General features: G+C 49.1%; 1 protein-coding gene across 1 annotated transcript; it reads right to left on the bottom strand.

Moving 5' to 3' along the window:
• Positions 1-330: 330 nt before the first annotated feature.
• Positions 331-17,644, bottom strand: Chrnb4 (cholinergic receptor nicotinic beta 4 subunit). Its single transcript, XM_047540784.1, has 6 exons — positions 17,551-17,644; positions 12,430-12,578; positions 7,498-7,542; positions 7,285-7,394; positions 5,450-6,440; positions 331-1,191 (listed from the first exon to the last, which is right to left on the bottom strand). The coding sequence occupies exons 1-6, from the start codon at positions 17,603-17,605 to the stop codon at positions 1,051-1,053; spliced, it is 1,491 nt and encodes a 496-aa protein (XP_047396740.1). The 5' UTR covers positions 17,606-17,644; the 3' UTR covers positions 331-1,050.
• Between the last annotated feature and the right edge of the window lie 643 nt (positions 17,645-18,287).

The raw sequence follows: 18,287 nt of genomic DNA on the forward strand, positions 1-18,287 counted from the left end.
AAAGCCTTTCTTCCTCCATAGCCCAGGGAACAAGCAAATAAGCGAGAAAGCAGCCCACTAAAAGAAAGATAGAAGCAGTTTGTTTCCAGTCCACCACTGATAAAGACCCGCGCAAATTGTTGCTGCAGGCGATGACAAATACCGGTGGATTTGGCACTGCAAAAAACCAGTGTCAGGAAAGTGACCAGTGAGCTGTGAGGTCCTGGACAAGAAGGCCATTCCTTTCAGGGATGGGGACCAAGGACAGCTGCTTGAAGGAGGAGCAGGAGCCATTCATTTGTTCAACAAACATTTATTTTGCACCTGCTGTGTGCTGAGCTCAGTCTCAGACCTGGAGCAAACCTGAAGGAGCAGACCTCTGCTCTCATGAAGCCCACACCAGTTGGTGAGGTGCGAACCATAAACGTGCTGCCAAATAACTGCATGTACTGAAGGGGGCTCGAGAATGGTGGTGGGATAACATGGTTCCTGGGGAGGCTGTTCTGGAATGGGAACAGCCTTTAGGTGACATTGGAGCAGAAGACCATGGTAGCAGAATCCTGATTGATGAAGTTTTGGGAAGAGCTCAGGAAGCACAGGGGTGGGGAGAAGATTAGGGAAGGAGGTATAGTAGATGCAAAGGCTCTGAGGTGGGAAGGATCTAGACATATGTGGGGGACTGAAAGAAGGCTAGTAAGCCTAGAGGACAAGAGAAGATGGAGACAGATTGGGGTGGAGAGGTAGGCTGGGATGTGGGCAAGAAGCCTGGCACACTGTAGGTGCTATTAGTATGCTTGTCTTACACCAGTGCCAGGTGCATGGAAGGAAGACAGGCGGGAATTAAACTGAAGCCCCCTCTTGCCAGGGCTTCCTCAGAGGTGTTTAGAAAGGACAGGACCCCATCCTTGCCCTCTGGTGGCTGTGGCTGGTTTGATGGATTCATAGCTGATGGTCAGATTTTTATTTAGGGCCTCATCAGCTGTGACCCAGAAGGAAGCAGTGAACTGCCCACCTGGCTGCTCACCTCATCTCACCCCACAGCCCAGGGGGTTCTTGGACGTGCTGGGCAGTCTAGGGTACCTCAGAAGGTGTGTGGGTCTGGAAGAGGGGAGGGAGGAAGAGTCCCACAGTGCCCAGGACACAAACGAACACGAATACCCACAGGAACAGCCGGTCGACCACCATGGCTACGTATTTCCAGTCCTCAATGACCTGTAGGCAGACAGAAGGGCTGGTTACAGATGCAGAAAACTGAGGTCCCTCCTTCCTCTGAGTCAGGTCCTCACCATCTGGTCAGGGACCGCACTGGTCACTTGTGGGCTTGGAACCTCATTGTGGTATGTTAAGCAACTCAGTTGAGCAACTCTGTGCCACTCTTGGCGTCCTCCAACCCCACCTGACCTGCCCCCCTCAGCACTGCAGAGCCACCAGGAACTTGGACAGGACAGAAAAGCTAGGAATGTCAGGGGTCATCAATACTGTCATCCCCAGTATCCTCAGAGGATCCCCTGTGGATACCCAAATCAGAGGTTGCCTAGGCCCCTTATATAAAATGGGAAAACATTTGCACATAGTCTACCCACATCCTCCCGCAGACTAAATCATCGCTGGATTGCTTACTTAGCCAATACCCTGTAAATGTTTTGTAAATAGTTGTTTTGTTGTATCATTTAGGGAATGGTGACAAGAAAAATAAGTCAGTACAAATACAATTTTTTTTTTCTGCAATGTTTTTGATCCATGGTCAAAACCGTGGGTAGGTTTGGAGGGAGAACTGTACCACATATTGTAATTTGAAAACCAAATCTGGTTATGAATAAAGGGGGATGAGGCCTGAGGATCATGAAGCTCGTTCTCTCTTTTTCACCCCAAATCCTCTGCCTGAGCCGGCTCTTCGTAGTAAAGAAGATTTGTGGCCCACCTACTTTAGCGGGGGCAGGGCAGTGGGCTCTTAACAGAACACCTGGAAATCCTGCTGGTTAATTTGTTCAATTCTGTTCACAGCGGTGTCTGCTATTTCCTCTAATTAAGACTCAGCCTCCTCCTGCCTCATCATCTGGCTAGCTCTCTTGGGCTCACTCTGACTTGCTCTCTTGCCTTCCCTGTTTCTAGTCCCACCTATGGGATGTGACGTTGACAGAAACCTGACTGGTCTCCAGAGGTGCCACCACAGATGTGCCTGCTTCCTTGGCATGGGGGAGATGTCCAGCATCCTGGTCTCCCTCCCCCATCCTCTGGCTTGGAAGAGCTTGGTGGAGCCTCTGGAGCTGGAAATGCAGGCAGGCAGCAGCCGGCAAGCTGACGTCAGTGACCCAATTTGTTAGGGCCCCATCAACGGTGTGTGTCTACCTCTAGGATAATCCTGTGCCAAAGCAGCCCCCACACTCTCAACCCAACACAACTTGCACCTGTCCCTAAGATGCAACAGGCATGGCACGGCCCTCCAGAGTGCTCGCTGGTGTTTGTGGGTTTCTTTTCTATAGCCCTAATTTCAAACAGCTTTTGTGTGTGAGTGTGCTTCCCCCAATCTTTTTATATTTTTGTGCTATTTTTAGTGACCAGTTAATCACCAGGGAGGGTGAAAATGCTGAAGATGAGAAACTCTGCCTGGGCTAGCTTGGGGACAGGCACGCCCTGGAACACAGACTCTTCCTCACCTGCACATGAGAAAGTCAAGCAACAAGTCCACCATGTGCTTGGAGCAGGGCAAGGCTCTGGCAGGGGCATGGCAGAGAGATCTGGGTATTAGGCCTTGCTCTGCCTTGTGCCAGCTGTGTGAACCTGGACAAGTCAAGAACGTCTCTGAGCCTCACTTGCCCCATTGTAAACTGGGGAGTTCTAGTAAAAGCCACTTTGGGGATTCTTGGGACGGTTGGAAGTAATTTATGTCAGCTCCAGGCAGAGCTCCTGATGTATGTTTGGAGCTTAATGAACACTGGTGATTATAATATCAGTGGGTCATGCCTGGCTCTTTCCCTCTAGAGGCTTTTAATTAATTGAACTAGAAACAGCAGGAGGCCTGTGAGTGCCAAGGGTATGGGAGGCCTTTAGAAGAGAGAGTTGAGAATGGGTGCCAGTTCAGCCAGCAGTACAGGAGACCGGTGCTCCTCAACCTAGAATGTGTACAAGAACAAACAGGGATCTGGTTAAAAATGCAGGCTCCCGGGTGCTTCTCCCAGGGATCTTGGCTCAGTCAGAATGAGTTGCTTCAAAGCTGTGGTCTGAAAAATTGCCCAGGTGGTTCTCATTTAGCCAACAGGGCTCCAGGCTGCACATTAATCTTTAGGAAGCAATGAATTAGGTGATATTGAACTCCTGAATGATTTTAAACTAAAGAATAGCATGATCAAATCTGTGTTTTAGAAGGTAAAATCCTGTAGAGCTGTGCTTCTCAAATTGGAATGTGCCTACAAAGCTCCTGGGATCTGGTTAAAATGCAGATTCAGAGTGGGAGGGTTGGGAGAGAGCCTGAGAGTCTGCATTTCTCAGCATGTTGATGCTGCTGGTTCAAGGACTACATTCTGAGTAGCTGGGGTGCATAAGAATGTCTCACACCCTATATATGTTCCATTTGTTAGTGTTCTCTCCTTTCCCTTGCACAGTGTGATTCTGGAGCTTTTCTAGGCCTGCCCTTGTCAGTTCATGCTAACTAATGGAATACCAATGCTTTCCCTTGAGAATCCAGCTACTGAAAAGGGATTGCAGAAAGATAAGAACAAGGAGATGCCCTCTTCTATCCATGCAGCTGCAAAGGGGGAGAGACCACGTAAAAACATGTTCAAAGAATCTGATCTATGTTGAAATGAGAACATTCACTCGAGTACAAAATTGTTCTGCCAGTACGGTCTGCATGTGAACATTTCTAACCATTACTCTCTTCTCCTGTGTTTAGTTAGGATCAAATCCCCCTTAGATGTAGTACTTACTCAAAGGAGTCATTTGAAACACCCAAGCTCTAACTCATTGCTTTGTCCTGTGAAAGTGAGCTCACCCTCATTTTAGAAAGTCTATAATTCTAGTTATCCCACTTCATCATTTGTTAGCCTGGTAGCATTTTTAATTGATAATTCTTTTTTTTTTTTAATTTTTTTTAATTGATAATTCTATACTCCTAGAAGATATAAGTGCTAGTATGGAGTCTTTGCAAGTCTGCAGATAGGAACAGATGCCCCTGGTACCCCAGCCCACTTGTGCTCCCTTATGGCTGCTGAACCATTCCCAACCCATTTCAAGTGCCTGCATCTCCTCCCTTCTCTGTCCAGGACCTTCTCCTGCACCAGAGGTGCTTCCTCTGGCAAGCTGGTATAACTGGGAAATGCAGGGAAACTAATGTCCTGAGGTTACTGTCAACCCACAGAGGATGGGAGACTCCCTCTAGAGGTGTTGCCGCCCGCAGCAACAATCCCACGGGAATTTATCAGAGGTGGACATGAACTACTTTTATAATCTTTATCTGGTCTACTTCCTTGCTTGTTTGCTTGTTTGCTAGTTTATAGAGGAAGAGAGGCTTTGCTTACTTTTAGTTTTAGAGGAAGAGAGACTTTGCTTAGAGGAAGAGAGACTTTGCTTAATTTTAGAGGTGCTACTCTTTCAGAGAGGCTACGCTTATCAAAGGTCTACTGCTTCTTAAAGTTGGGTCGCTTCTTGGAGGTGCGGGGTGCGGGGTGCGGCATGCGGCCTGCAACCTGCGACCTGCGATCTAGAGGTGTCTTCTTAGTCCCTCGTTCTGCGACCTAGAGGTGTGTGCTTAGTCCCGCGTTCTGCTCTCTGCGATCTGTGACCCAGAGTTGTCTGCTTATCCCGTGTTCTGTGAACTGCAACCCTCATTCTGCGATCTCCTCCCAGGTGAAGAGAATGTCTTTATACACTAAGGCAGCCAGTCAGCTTAGGATTAAGTAGCACAGTTGGAGCATGCACCACAGTACCAATCAAGAAAGAATGGGGAACATCTGTTGACCACTAGCGCAGAGGAGACATTAACTAATCAGGCAAAAGTAGATCACGCCATGTTAACACTAATTATGTGCCACCTCTAGGCCCAACGCCAGCCGCCATCCTAGGGCTCTCTGCACAGGGGTATCATTCTGAGGTTAGTTCCTGAGAGGGTCTCTATCAGGAATGTGGGCACCCATAGCAGTATGCTGCTCATTAATATCCTATAGTGGTTTCCTCCTTTCCCTACTTCCTCACTGTGCTTCCTGGGATCACCTCTCAAATAAACCATCTGTGATCAAACCCATCTCAGGATCTGCTTTTGAGGAACCCAAAATAAACACAAAAAGATCATTGCTACTTCTGTTTTCTTCCCTGTGCATGCAGCTATAATAAAACCCATTTCAGATGTGGATTCCAATGAGTTTGAGAGTCCTTATCTCATATGAATTAACTGCAAAAAAAAAAAAAAAATGGGAAATGGGTGTTGTTATCTGAGCCCCTTCCACTGGACAGGTGGGCAGAGCGAGGGACTTACACTCTGGTCTTCATCATCACTCTTCATGTGCTGGGCAATGAAGCTGACACCCTCCAAAGCCTCCTGCACATCCTGCCGGAACCTTCCAGAGGACCTCTGCCGGAAATCTCTGGGGATGCCTGCTGAGTGGGAGCCAGCTGGAGATTTGGGAGCTGCAGGGGTAGGGTTCATAAAGTACATGGAGTTCCCATAGAGGTTGGAGGGACTGGCAGGGCCCATGGCAGAGGTGGTGGCCGCCTCAGTCTTAGTCAGGTACAACTGGCTGGGTGGGGGGGCCCTGGCCGGGCTGTTGTCGAGGCCAAGGCGCTTCATGAAGAGGAAGGTGGGCAGCCTGTGCAGGAAGCAGCGCTTGACCCAGGGCGCCATGGTGTGGGTGCTGGGTGAGCGGTGGTGCACATTGAGCACACACACGGTAGTGACAATGGAGAAGGTGACCAGCACCATGGTGAACATGAGGTACTTGCCGATGAGTGGCACATCAAGGGAGGTGGGTGGCACGATCTTGGAGATGAGCAGCAGGAAGAACGTGAGTGCCAGGAGCACGGAGATACACAGTGTCATCTTCTCCCCGCAGTCGGATGGCAGATAGAAGACCAGGATGGCCAGCGACGTGATGAGCACGCAGGGGATGATGAGATTGATAGTGTAGAAAAGCGGCTTGCGCTTGATGATGAAGTCGTAGGTCACATCCACATAGCTGGGGTCCTGTGGGTTCACCGTCCTTCGCCCTGGGAGGGCCACTATGTCCCACTCACCACTGGGAGTAAAGTCATCTATACTGGCCGTGGGTGACATAAGGACCATGTCGATCTCCGTGTGGTCATAGGTCCAGGAGCGAAACTTGAGGGTGCAGTTCTGCTGGTCGAAGGGAAAGTGCTTCACTTCGATCTTGCAGGCGCTCTTGTAGATGGCAGGGGGCAGCCACTGGATGCTGCCATTGGAGCGGACCACCACGTTGGTGTAGACAGACACCTCATAGGTCCCATCGGCGCTAGGGTGGGGACAGGGTGTGGAGGAGAACATCATGAAACCCACAGACAGGGCCAGCCTGTTCTCTGGGCTCCCAGAAGAGCCCTTGGGGACTATTCCCACTAATCGCTCTTTTTGACCCCTCAAGGCCTCAGTAAATGGGGTCGCTTTTCTTGGCATCTGGGGGGCAGAAATAGCCCTACCACAGTAGAATTGGAAAGCTTCACTCAGAATAGCTCATTTAAGCCTCACAATACTCCAGTGAGGTGAGTTTTATTGTTACCTCTGCTTTATAGATGTGAAAACCAAAGCTCAGAGAAATGACTCCTTTAAGGTCAGAAAGCTAGTAAACAGTACAGCTGAGATGTGAACTCAGGTTTGTCTGTTCCTCCACAGAGTCTCTATTTTGCCCAGGCTGACCTCGAACTCCTGGGCTCAAGTGATCCTCTTGCCTCAGCCTCATGAGAAATGGACTACCAGTGCATGCCACTGTACCTAGCCTACTTAAAATATTTATACACTAATTTGTTGTGTAAATAGTCCAACGCTGATAAAGCAACCAAGGCTCAAAAAGTCAGAACGGAGAAAAGGCAGAGCATGGGACTAGGGGTCAGGATGTTGTCCTGGTCCCAGCTGTGCTGAGTGAGTCTGACAAGGCCCTTGCCCTCTCCAGGCCTCCAACTTCCTCTGAGGGCTCTGGCTCTAAGCATCTCTATTTTTCTTCTAGCCTAGTGACCTAGAGGTCTGGCTGAAACGCAGATGAGATCTAGGGTTGAACTCTGGCCTTGGCCTGGAAACCCCTCGAGGCTGGGCCTACTGCCCTGGCCCAACCCTCACAGGACCTTGACTAACCCCCTGTCACTCACTTGTTATACAGCACAATGTCAGGTAACCAGATGCGCTTTGCGGGAATCCTCAGGATGTTCACGCCCTCATAGCGGGAGCTGTTCCAGGACAGGCGGTAGTCAGTCCACTCCTGAGCAGACAGGCAAGGCTCCATCACTTGTAGGTACATCACCACAAAAAGGCAGCCCTACCTGGGAACACCTCCTGGGCTTGGGACCAGGCAGGGCACTTACCTGTTTCAGCCAGACGTTGGTGGTCATGATCTGTTCCCGCTCATTCTGGGGAAGGAAACAGGGCCATCAGTTGACCAGGAAGGGGAGCCCTCACTAGTGGATCATACTGTATTTCATAAAAGGCTCTGAGCTCCAGGCCCATGTGACCAGATGCTGTCCCAACATCTCATAAATGGCTCAAAGTTATATCATGCCTAGCACATCAGAGGTAAAGCTCATTATCTTTTTCCAAGCTTGGTTCCCTTTTGGCATTATTAATTCAGTGAATGGCACCTCCAGTCATTCATTCCATAAGCCAGAAACCTGGAAGTTGGTCTCTGACACACTCTTCTTTGATTCATTCATAAGTCCTGTTGATTTTATTTCCTACATGCCTCTCAAATTTGCCTACTTCTTTCCATCTCTACTACTACCATCATCTGTCATTTGGACAAATGCAGTCACTTCCTAACTGGTCTTTTGGATCTGCTCTGGCCTGTCTTTAGTCTTTTCTCTGCAGGTTGGTCCCGTTAGAATCTCACCTGCTTAGACTATGTGGTTCTGATCAAACCCTCCTGCTTTCCCAGCTCATCCAAAATAAAAGTCAAAGGTATGTACCGAGTCCTAAAGATCTGCCTCTGCCTCAGACCCATTAGATTCAGAACCTTGTATCTCAATATGCTCCCTGCTGCTCACTTCACTTCAGTTACGCTTGTCTCTTTCTCTTGCCTTTACATACTCTGTTCCCTTTTCCTGGAAATCCATGCAGGTGACTTCCTTATGTTCTTCAGATATTGGAATTGTCGGGTTGTCAGAAAAGTCCTCCCCAACCTTCCCACACAAAATAGCACCCGTGTCCCTCTCCCCTTATCTTGCCTTGTTTTTCTTCATAGAACTTATCACCACTGGGAATTATCTTTTTGTGTATTGTCATCATCTTCCACTAGAATTCAAAGACCTTGAGGAAAGAAGACACCAGAAGAGCAACTGGTATGTGTCACATACTTGATAAGTATTTTCTGAATGAATGCATGAATCCTACCATCATAATCCAGGCCACCCTCATTCATCTCTTACCTGGACCACTGCAAGACCCTCCTAGCTGGTCTATGATCATTTTGCACACTACCACTACACACACTCACACATCTATATTTTCCTTTGCAGCCAGAAGGAACTTTCCAAACTTCCTGTCATTTTCTCCTCAATCACTTCTGTGGCTTCCCTCACATACAGAATAAAAATCTAATCCCTCTATAGGTTTACAGGATTTTTCCAACTTCCCCAGCTTCATTTCACCTTCCTGTGTTCCTTTATTCTGTGCTGTAGCCCTGCTGGCTTTCCATAGTACTCTGAATGAGTCTTGTGCTCTCAGTTTGTACCATTTTCCTGCCTCCTCTTCAAGATACCTTCCATGTCCCAATTTCAGATTGGTGATCATATCTTCAAGGATCCTCCCCTAAACCCTCAACTGGGTAAGCATATTAGTAGGACAAAGCTCAACTGACAGGAACAGAGAGCCAGAGAAACACAGGCTTAAATAGAGCAGAAGTCTATGTTCACTAATTTTCTCTTCTGCTATAACCAATCATCTATGAAACCCATCCAGTGATTTTTTTTCCAATGAATTTTAAATTAAAATCTTTGTATGTTTTTAGTTCTAGAATTTACCCTTTTTTTTTTTTTTTTTTTTTTAATAATGACCAGTTCCCTGGAGAAATTCTCCATCTTCTTGCTTTCTTGAGCATATCTACCACTGAGCTATACCTTGGGCTCAATTTCTTACCCTCTTAGCCTTATGCTGCTTACCAACCATGAAAGGTGAATAAAAGCACCACAGACTGTCAGGGTCACTTCAAATCCTTGATCACTCAAATCCTTAGTCACTCAAATCCTTGTTGAGGTCTCCATATATCTTCAAACACATGTATTTTTTTTCCTTTGGCATTTTTGTCCATATATTCTAATTGTTCTCCTAGGAAGGCTAATCTGCAACAAGCAATTCTGCCATCACTGAAAGTCAAAAACCTTCATCTATCTTAAAAACCTCTTTCTTTTTTTTTTTTTTTTTTTGTGATGCTGGGGATTGAACTCAGGACCTTGTACTTGCAAGGCAAGTATGCTACCAACTGAGCTAGCTCCCCAGCCCTTTTTTTTTTAAGTTGAGATATAATTTACACACAGTAAAATGCACTGATCTTAAATGCACCATTTGATCAACTTTGACAAATGCATTACCCATGTAACCCACCTCATTTCTATTATCCAGAAAGTTCTCTTGTGCTTTAGTCCTGCTTCTTACTCCCCTTTACTTCCCCCGAATGTTCCTGAGGACATTGGTTCTGGACCCTGGTCCCTACTCTGCAAAAAGCTGCTTTGACCTGTCTTACTCCACACAAACTTCTTACCTGTCCCCTAGAAACTTCTATTTTTAAACTGGTTGTGCCTACAACCTTCCCTCTTCATAAAAATGAACAAATCCTGGAAAAGGAAAGAACCTCCCCACCCCATCCCCCCCCAAAAAAAACCCCACAAATATTTGTTTTCTATACAAGCTTTTGGGAATGCGACAGCTCAGTGATACCTGGAGGGGCAGGAGCTGGAGGCTCCTTTTCCTGGTAGCCTCTATCACTCTACAGGGCCTACGGAGCAGATCTGGCAGGGGCAGCGTGAGCCTGGAAGCATGATCAGGGTTGCCTGCTGGCTCACTCTCTCCAGAGCAGCAGCTGCACAGCAGCACCTGGGGCTCACCCTGTTAACAAAAAGCCGCTGGCTGGACAATAACACTAAGACACCAGCCTGGCCATCGGCTGGCTGAAAGCCCTTGTTTCTTCCAGTCGGCCTGTGGAAGGGAGTGGGACAGAGAGAGTCCAGAGTTCAATGCTGCCCAGTCCTCCCCATCTTTGGCTGTACTCCCTCCTAGGAGACGGGGCTAACTATTCGTTTGGTCCAAGCCTTCTTGGGCACTAGAGTCATAAGAGGCTAGGTTTGTGGTGGTCAATGGTGCTGGAGAGAGAGACTGGGATTAAGAAGGTAGCCACCTCCTAGGGTAGGCATAGCTTCCTGGTTAGGTATCTCCTTCCCCATGGCTGGACACAGTACCCTGCACTCTCCCCATGTGATAGGATCTCTCAGAGCTACTTCCATGGCCAGGGTTCTAGCCCCATGCATGGGGACATGCAAGGCTTACAATGAGCCACAGTTCCTTCAGATACCTGCAGCTCAGTGGCAGCTGAGAGGAGTCACCTCACCTTTCCTCAGTGCCCCTCACCCCTACCCCACACCCACCTAACGATCCTACCTGTGAATGCAGCAATTCATTACTCCTTTCCATATCTGCAGCAACCACCCTGGTTTGACCAGACCCTCACCCACCTGGACCAATAGGAGCTGCGTCTACCTCTGGTCCTGTCCCTCCTACACCTGGTCCTCTGTGCCCATCTGTTCTCCCAGCCTTGTTCCTGCTTCTCCCAACAACTAGGGAGTATATGAGATTTTCTGTTGAGCAGTCTGGGGGACATAAAAATGTGGGGCTGTGGGGACAAGGAGGAAAAGCTTACATTTATGTAGGAAACTCAGTTGACAGAGTCCATAGCAGGCCTATTTGATGCCTACCTAACGGCCATTCACCTTCCTTCTTTTTTGTTTACTAACCATGACATCATTAGAAATTGGATACACGTGAGCCTCATGGGCTTTTTCCAGTCTCCTTGCCATGTATTGACAAATCTAAGCCAACTAAAGAAATTCTATTCCTCTGGCAAATGATTGGTTAAGGCTTGGGCATAAGCTGTAGTGATGGCCAATGAGAATAGAAGGGGTTCCTTACTCAAAAAGGAATCCAAAAATAGGTTTGCCATTCCTACCATGGATGCTGTCATGAGGATTTTGTTTGGAGCTGTGGCTGCCATCTTGTGACCATGAAGGGAAATGAGAATTGTAGGGTCTTGATGTCGACAGCAAACTGGAGTCCTGACATTATTGAATTACTGCGCAAATCAACCCTAAAGCTTGGGCCTGGTAGTTTGTTGTGTGATATAAAACATGTCCTTATTGTTTTAGCTACTCTTAGTTAGGTGCTCTGTTAATGCCAAGGCATTTTAATTAATATTGAGATCATGGATTTGCAGGTGGCTCCAAACTGTGAAGGTAGGGAGCACAAACAAGTCAGTTCATCTCAGGCAAAGAGAAGAGCATGTTCATAGGCACAGAGAACATTTTGGAAATGAAAGAATCACAACTAAGAGGGAGGGTCATGACCCTCAAGTTTCAGGCAAATTTCTTAATTTATGGATATGGAAAAAGATCAGATCTCAAAGAAGTAGAAAATAGAACAGTGGTTATCAGAGCCTGGGAAAGGTGTGGAGGAGGGAGGGATGGAGAGAGAATGGATAATGGGTACTGCTGGATTGGTAGAATAACTTCTTATGTTCTGTAGCACAGCAGGACAATTATGGTTGATATCAATTAAATGAATATTTATTTGTTCTTTTCCTTCTGTCTGTATGTCTGTTTGTCTGTCTCTCTCTCTCTCTTTCCAAAGTCTGAGGGTTGAACCAGGGTCTTGTGCATACTAGGCCAGTGCTCTACCACTGAGCTACATCCCCAGCCCTAAATATTTCAATATAGCTGATAAAGAAGAATTAGAATGTTCCCAACACAAAGGAATGATATAGGTCTGAGAATAAGTCAATTACCTTGAGCTCATCATTACACATTGTACCCCATAAATTTGTACGATTACTGTGAGTCAAATATATATTAATTACAATTTTTAAAAAATAGGAAGAAAAAAGATGAAAATCTGGGCCCTTGCCCAGAAATAAGACTCCAGTCCCCTGACTCCCAGCCCTGCACACTGAATGGCCACTCCTTGCCCTGAGACCTGTCAGGGGCACTGAAAACCTATCCTGCGCCTTCTGAGAGTTGAGCCCCAGCTGCCTCCGCACCTACCACGCTGATGAGCTGGGCCAGGGAGAGCTCCAGCTGGATGGAGATGAGCTGTGAGGAGCTGGTGGCTGGGCGGATCAGGTTGTTGTAGCGGGTTTTGTTCAGAAGGTCATCCATCAGCCTCTCCTCAGCATTGGCCATGCGACAGTCCCCTGGGAAATGGCATAGTCAGACCCACTGAGCCCTTGACCAGTGGACCCCTGCCACAGCTAGGGCAGTGAAGGGTAGACCTGTGAAACTGGCAAGGACAGGTGCCCTCAGTGTCTGCAGACACAGTGAAGGGCACGGCAGGTCTGCCTCTTCTTGGGGACTTCAATCTAAATCGAGCCAGACCTCACCTCTCTCCTCCCATGCCATACCTCTTCATCCTCCTGTTTCCTCTAGCAATGAATGGTGTCCCATGCATCATAATCCAGTCCCAAACCTGGACATCCTCTCCTCCCTTGGTTCATTCAAGTGGCTTCCCAGGCCAGTCTATTCTACTTTCCAAGACCCTCAGTCTGTCCTCCCATCTCCTACATACTCCGACAGCCAAGGCCCTAGCTTACCTCCCCTGCCCTGAACTCCTCCAGTCGCCTCCTTGATGGTCTTCCCACCTCCACCTGCCTCTGCCATCCATGTGCCCTATAGGCCAGGGTGGTCTCCATACTGCATACTGGATCAGGGCTCTTCCTTATCCACAACCTCTCAGAACTGAAGGTAGAGTTAAAACCCAAATGTTGTGACTTGGCATTCAAGGCCTTTTGCTCCTAGCACTGACTTCTCTTTCTCAACCTCATTTCTCTCACCTGTCCACCTTGACCCCAGACACTATATACTCTGCCATATCTACTACTTGCCTTTCCCTGTGTGGTCTTTACTGACTCTCTTCTTGGCTTTTGAGCATACTATTTCTTCTGCCAGGGTTGCCTCCACCCACCAGCTATCCAGGTGTCTCGCCTGTGCCAGGTTCTGTGCTACTAGGCTATGTGCTGGGGATAATGGCAAACAAAAACCATAAACAGACTTAGGAGGCTGAGGTAGGAGAATTCCAAGTTTGAGGCCACCCTTGGTAACTCAGTGAAACCCTGTCTGAAAATAAAATTAAAAAGACTAGGGATGTAGCTCAGTCACAGAGTGCTCACCTAGCAAGTTTGAGACCCTGGGTTCCATACCCTACCCAAAAAACAAAACCCAAACTAAACCAAAAGAACCCAAAACAGAAAAGCAGAAATGGTTCCTGCTTTCAGCATACAGAGCAGGGGAGGAGCATTATTATTCAAATATGGGTTTGCATGCAGAACTAGATGCATGGTGGTATTTCCCCTAAGGAAAAAAAGAAGGGGGACAGCCTGGGTTCAGACTTAGATCTACAGAGCACAAAGTCCCTTTGAGATGCCAAACGGAGTGTTCCAGTTTGCAGGTGGCTCCTGGCATGGAGCTGAAGGGGGAGGCCTTGGCTCCGAGCCACATTCAGCTCCCAGCACTCGTGTAGCCTCCTGCAGGGAGTCAGAGCTAGCCACCAGCCCCTGTTCCCTGCAAGTCCCCAGATCACACCTCAGATCTCTTGCCAAATGGTATTTCGATCTTTGTTTCATCTCCCTCACACATCTGGGAATGAATGTGAGGTTCAAGGATTTGAGCTTGTACTCTGGTGTCTTCAGGGAGGATGTGTCAGGTATGGGAGAGAGCAGCAGGAAAGAGGCAGACTCAGAAGAAGGTCAAGGACATGTGAACAGGATTGCCCAGGAGCAGGAAAAGAGATGAGAGTGGCCAGAGGAAACAGTGTCTGGGCAGGAGAGCAGACGGGGGCGGGGATGAAGGAATAGGTAGGCTGAAAAGATGGGGGTGGGGATGCTGGCAAGGGCTGCCTGGCTCACCAGGCCAGGAGTCTGATTTCATCCTTCTCCAAAGAGCCACTCACTGGGTCTTACCAAATCCCTTCCTCTTTGGATGGAGCCAGGGGGCCTGAGCCTGGATCACCCCAATTGAGCAGGTCTGAGGTGGGTTCCTGGGTGGGTGCTGGTCTGGACACACGGTCATGGGGAGCAGCTGCTACCCTGCCTACTCCATGCACTTTCCAACTCGCTGCCTATCTGGAGCAGATGCAATATTTAGTGCCTTGTGAAAGATGCTCCCAGTGCACCTGCTGCCTGCTGTCCCTCCCCCAGACTACCCTGAGTTCTCCTGATGGGGGTCCTGTGGATGCCTGGCCTAGATTCTGCGCACTGCTTCTCAAACCTGGGATCCCCTCTCCCAGGGGCCAGCTGCTGGAATACTGGGTCAGGAAAGGCGCTCTATCTCCAGCCTATGGCTCCTCCCACAGTCCTTCTTTAGTATACCTATTTCAGTTGACCCCTCATTTTATAGTGAAGGGTATGACTTGTCCAGACCTATCTGGCATGTCTGAGGCAACTCTGGGGTCAGAATCTGTAGTTACCAGGCTCTGACCTTGCAATACTATGGGAGGCTGGATTCTACATCTCTATAACCCCAGGAGCCTTCTGTGCAGGTTGTGGGGGTTCATGATTCAGCTGTAAACCCACCTGATGAACTCAGCTTGCTCAGCTGTGACCTGTCCTGCCTCTGAGATATTCAATTGACCTGGGGAACCCTTACCCATCTTGGGGACCAGCAGTGGGCTCCAGAGCTAGAGGTCCCCAGACCCAACTTTGTGTTTTTCAACTGGGGAAACTGAGACCAAAGAGGGAAGGGATTTATTCAAGGATCCCCAGCAAGTCAGACAAGAGTCAGGTCTGGGAGTCTCTTTCAGACAAAGACTCTCCCCTGACCCTGTGTCTTTATGACTTGACTTGTGGGGCATTTGTTTTTGTGGTTGTTGTTTGTTTTGTTTTGTACTGAGGATTTAACCTGGGGTGCTTTACCACTAAGCTACATACTCAGTCCTTTTTACTTTTTACTTAGAGATAGGGTCTCACTAAGTTGTTTAGGGTCTCTCTACATTGCTAAGTCTGGCTCAAACTTGCAGTCTTCCTGACTCAGCCTCCTGCGTCACTGGGATTATAGGGATGTACTACCACGCCTTGTTAACTTCCCCCCTAGAGAAACTGCCCTGTCAGAGGCCATAATTGATATTGTTCAATTATGGGTTGGGTGTAGTGTCCATACCTGCACCTCTGTTTGTATTTATGAGTGTGTGCGTGTGTGTGTGTGTGTGTGTGCGTGTGTGCACGTGCACACATGTGCATGTACACCGAGGGGTAGAAATGACCACAAGGGCAGCTATGGACTGGAATGCACTTCCCCTGTTCCTAAGAAGTGGAGAGGGTGGCACCAGAACAGCCCATTGAGTCTTTTCAATCTGCTGCCTAATACCTGTGAGGCCTGCTGGGTTCAAAAGACAAGGAACAGACCTTTCACCACCAGCTGACAGGTGTGGCTCAGAATGGGTAGAAGCTCCTGGGCACAACTGGGGTCCCATTCCATACTGCCTACTTACACTGTGAAGCAGAGGCCACCACTAGGGGTCAGCCATGATCCTATGATTCTGATGAGGAGTGGCCCTCAGCCTCTGCCCAGGGGTTTACCTCTGGAGGATGTCCTTAGAAAAACAGCTCCCCCAAATAAAAGGGGCTAATAATCTGAGAGGCAGTTGTAGTTGGAATTCTAAACTGTGTGTGTCCAGTCTGAAAAAGGACATCTGATCTAAAAATGGAAAAACATAGCTATTAATTTGGATACAAGTACAGAAAGTAAGGGTAATAGAATCTTACTGGAAAGGAGGCATCTGCAAGGCAGGACTTATCAGTTGGAGTGTGTGTGTCCTTAACTGAAGAAGGGCATATAAAAGTTGAGTTTATCAAAAGACAACTACAGATTTTTTAAAAAGTTGAGATCTGATCTTTTACAAGAAGTTTATCATATAGTATCAGTGCTTCTCTAACCATATGCATGAATCACCTGAATGTACAAAGCAGATTCCCAGGTTCAGTTTCAAAAAAAAGATTCTGATTTCTTGAGCCTAGGGTGAGGCCCAGGAATCTGTATTGGGCAGTTCAGGTTGTCTCCCAGAACCACACTTAAGAAACACTACAACTGCCCCACATAGGGCATATCATCTTCATAGAACAGATAGGGAAATTGAGTCCCAAAGAGTGGGAAAGGAATGGTACAGGGTCACTCAGCAAGTGTTGGTAAAGCCACGATCCACACACTGCTTTCCAACACATCTTTGATGAGGGCTCCACTTTCCCATAGGAACTTTGCATGATCCCCTCTACTCCTGCCTCGGGCACTTTCTGTGCTTGGTCTCTGTCTGGAGAAGATGTAGGTGTAGGACTCTGGGCTGACTGGGCCCCCAGGAGGGACAAGCTTGGGACAGAGTATAGGAGCTTAAAGTGTCCTTGAAACCTTGGTAGGACAACTAAGGCCCAGCAAAGGCGATCCTCGCACGTCTGAACTCTGCCTGGAGAGGGGCTGACTAGGTCTCTTTTCCAGGTGTCAAATGAGATCGCAGGTGTCTCAGCGAATGTTCCACTTCACCAGTTAGCCCTCAGCCAAGCCCACTGTTCAGAGATGGTGATGACATAAAATGTGTTTCCTGGGAAATCCACCCCCAAAGTGCAATTAGGGTCAGTCTGCCCCCCCCCCCCCCCCCCCCCCCCGCGCGCTTAGCTGTTTCTCCAAAGCTAGAAGTGTTGGGGGAGAGACTGAGCAGCGGATTTGCTCCCGGGTTTTTGCAGAGCCTGGTTGCCGGCTTCGTTGCGCTCACTCTTCAAGAAAGTCACCTCTTAGGCGAGGAAGAAGCCTCGACCCTGTCCGGACTGGAAGTCTCTGCCCGAAGCTTCCTTTACTTTAGGGCTGACCAGAGCTGTCTATAGTGTCGGACTACCCAGCTCGGATGCCCAGCCCAAAGACACTCGTCACCTGAGAGTGGCCAGGGTGCAAAGAGGAAAAGTGGCCCCCGCCCCAAATCTCGCAGACCCACCCAGACCCACCCCCCGCCGCCTCTGCGAGCGGGCTCAGCCCCGCCCACGTCCCCATCTGCCCCAGACACCAACAGGCCACTCCCCCAGTCAACCCTCACCCACTCTCAGGGCATCCTCTGTTTCCTCCCCTGTGACTAGGACAGCCCTACTTAGCCCGACCCCGGCGCCTCTCTCTTCTTGCCCCAAAAGAACTCACCGCGCCCGCAAAGGACGAACAGGGAGAACAGGACAAGCTGGTGCGCGCTCCTCATGGCGGGCGGGGGCCGGGTTGGCAGCCGCCGAGAGCTCAGCTGTGGGGTCATCCGGGCACAGACAGCAGCGAGCAAGAGAGTGAGCAGCACTGGTTCTGGTCCCAGAGGTCTGACTCTCGAGAGAAGCGGGCACTAAGACCCGGAGGAAAGCCTCGCGCGCCCCGAGTGGGCTGCAGCTGTGAGCCCCGCCCACGCGTGGACGGGGCGGGGCTGGTCGGAAGAGAGCCCCGGACTGGCGGGGTGACCAGACCCGATCACAGTGGGTCATAAGTGGCTGTCCTGGGTACTTTCTGACACTAAGGGTCTGGAACTTTGGGAAGGTGAACTTAGGGTTCCCCTACCCAGCTTTGGGATGGGATAGGAGCAGAGTTAAAGGGAGAGGATGGGGCTAGGGTGGGCTAGCCGCATCCTCCCGCGTGGAACTTACAACCTGGGCTGACTAGAGGCAGCTCAAGGGAACAAACACAACCCTCCATTGGCCAGCTGGCCCTGGCTAGGTTTTGGAATCAGTAGCCTTCCCTTGGGGCTTGGGGGACAACCCGGACAGGTGCCAACGCAAGCAGTCCCGCCTCTGCACCTGACCGAACTGTGACTCAGTACAAGATCCAAAAGAGTAGCTGGCCACTTCCTATAGCCCATGGCACTCTCACTCCTGCCAGCTCCCCACTCCCTTCCCTATCTG

Source organism: Sciurus carolinensis, chromosome 2 (genome assembly GCF_902686445.1).
Source record: "Sciurus carolinensis chromosome 2, mSciCar1.2, whole genome shotgun sequence".
Taxonomy (NCBI): domain Eukaryota; kingdom Metazoa; phylum Chordata; class Mammalia; order Rodentia; family Sciuridae; genus Sciurus; species Sciurus carolinensis.

Coding starts and splice junctions, on each gene's coding strand:
- Chrnb4 (XM_047540784.1), bottom strand. CDS start 17,605: ATGAGGAGCGCGCACCAGCTTGTCCTGTTCTCCCTGTTCGTCCTTTGC. Junction 7,543..12,429: donor TGGCCCAGCTCATCAGCGTG/GTAGGTGCGGAG, acceptor TTCCTTCCCCAG/AATGAGCGGGAACAGATCAT. Junction 1,192..5,449: donor GTGATGATGAAGACCAGAGT/GTAAGTCCCTCG, acceptor GTCTGCCTACAG/GTCATTGAGGACTGGAAATA.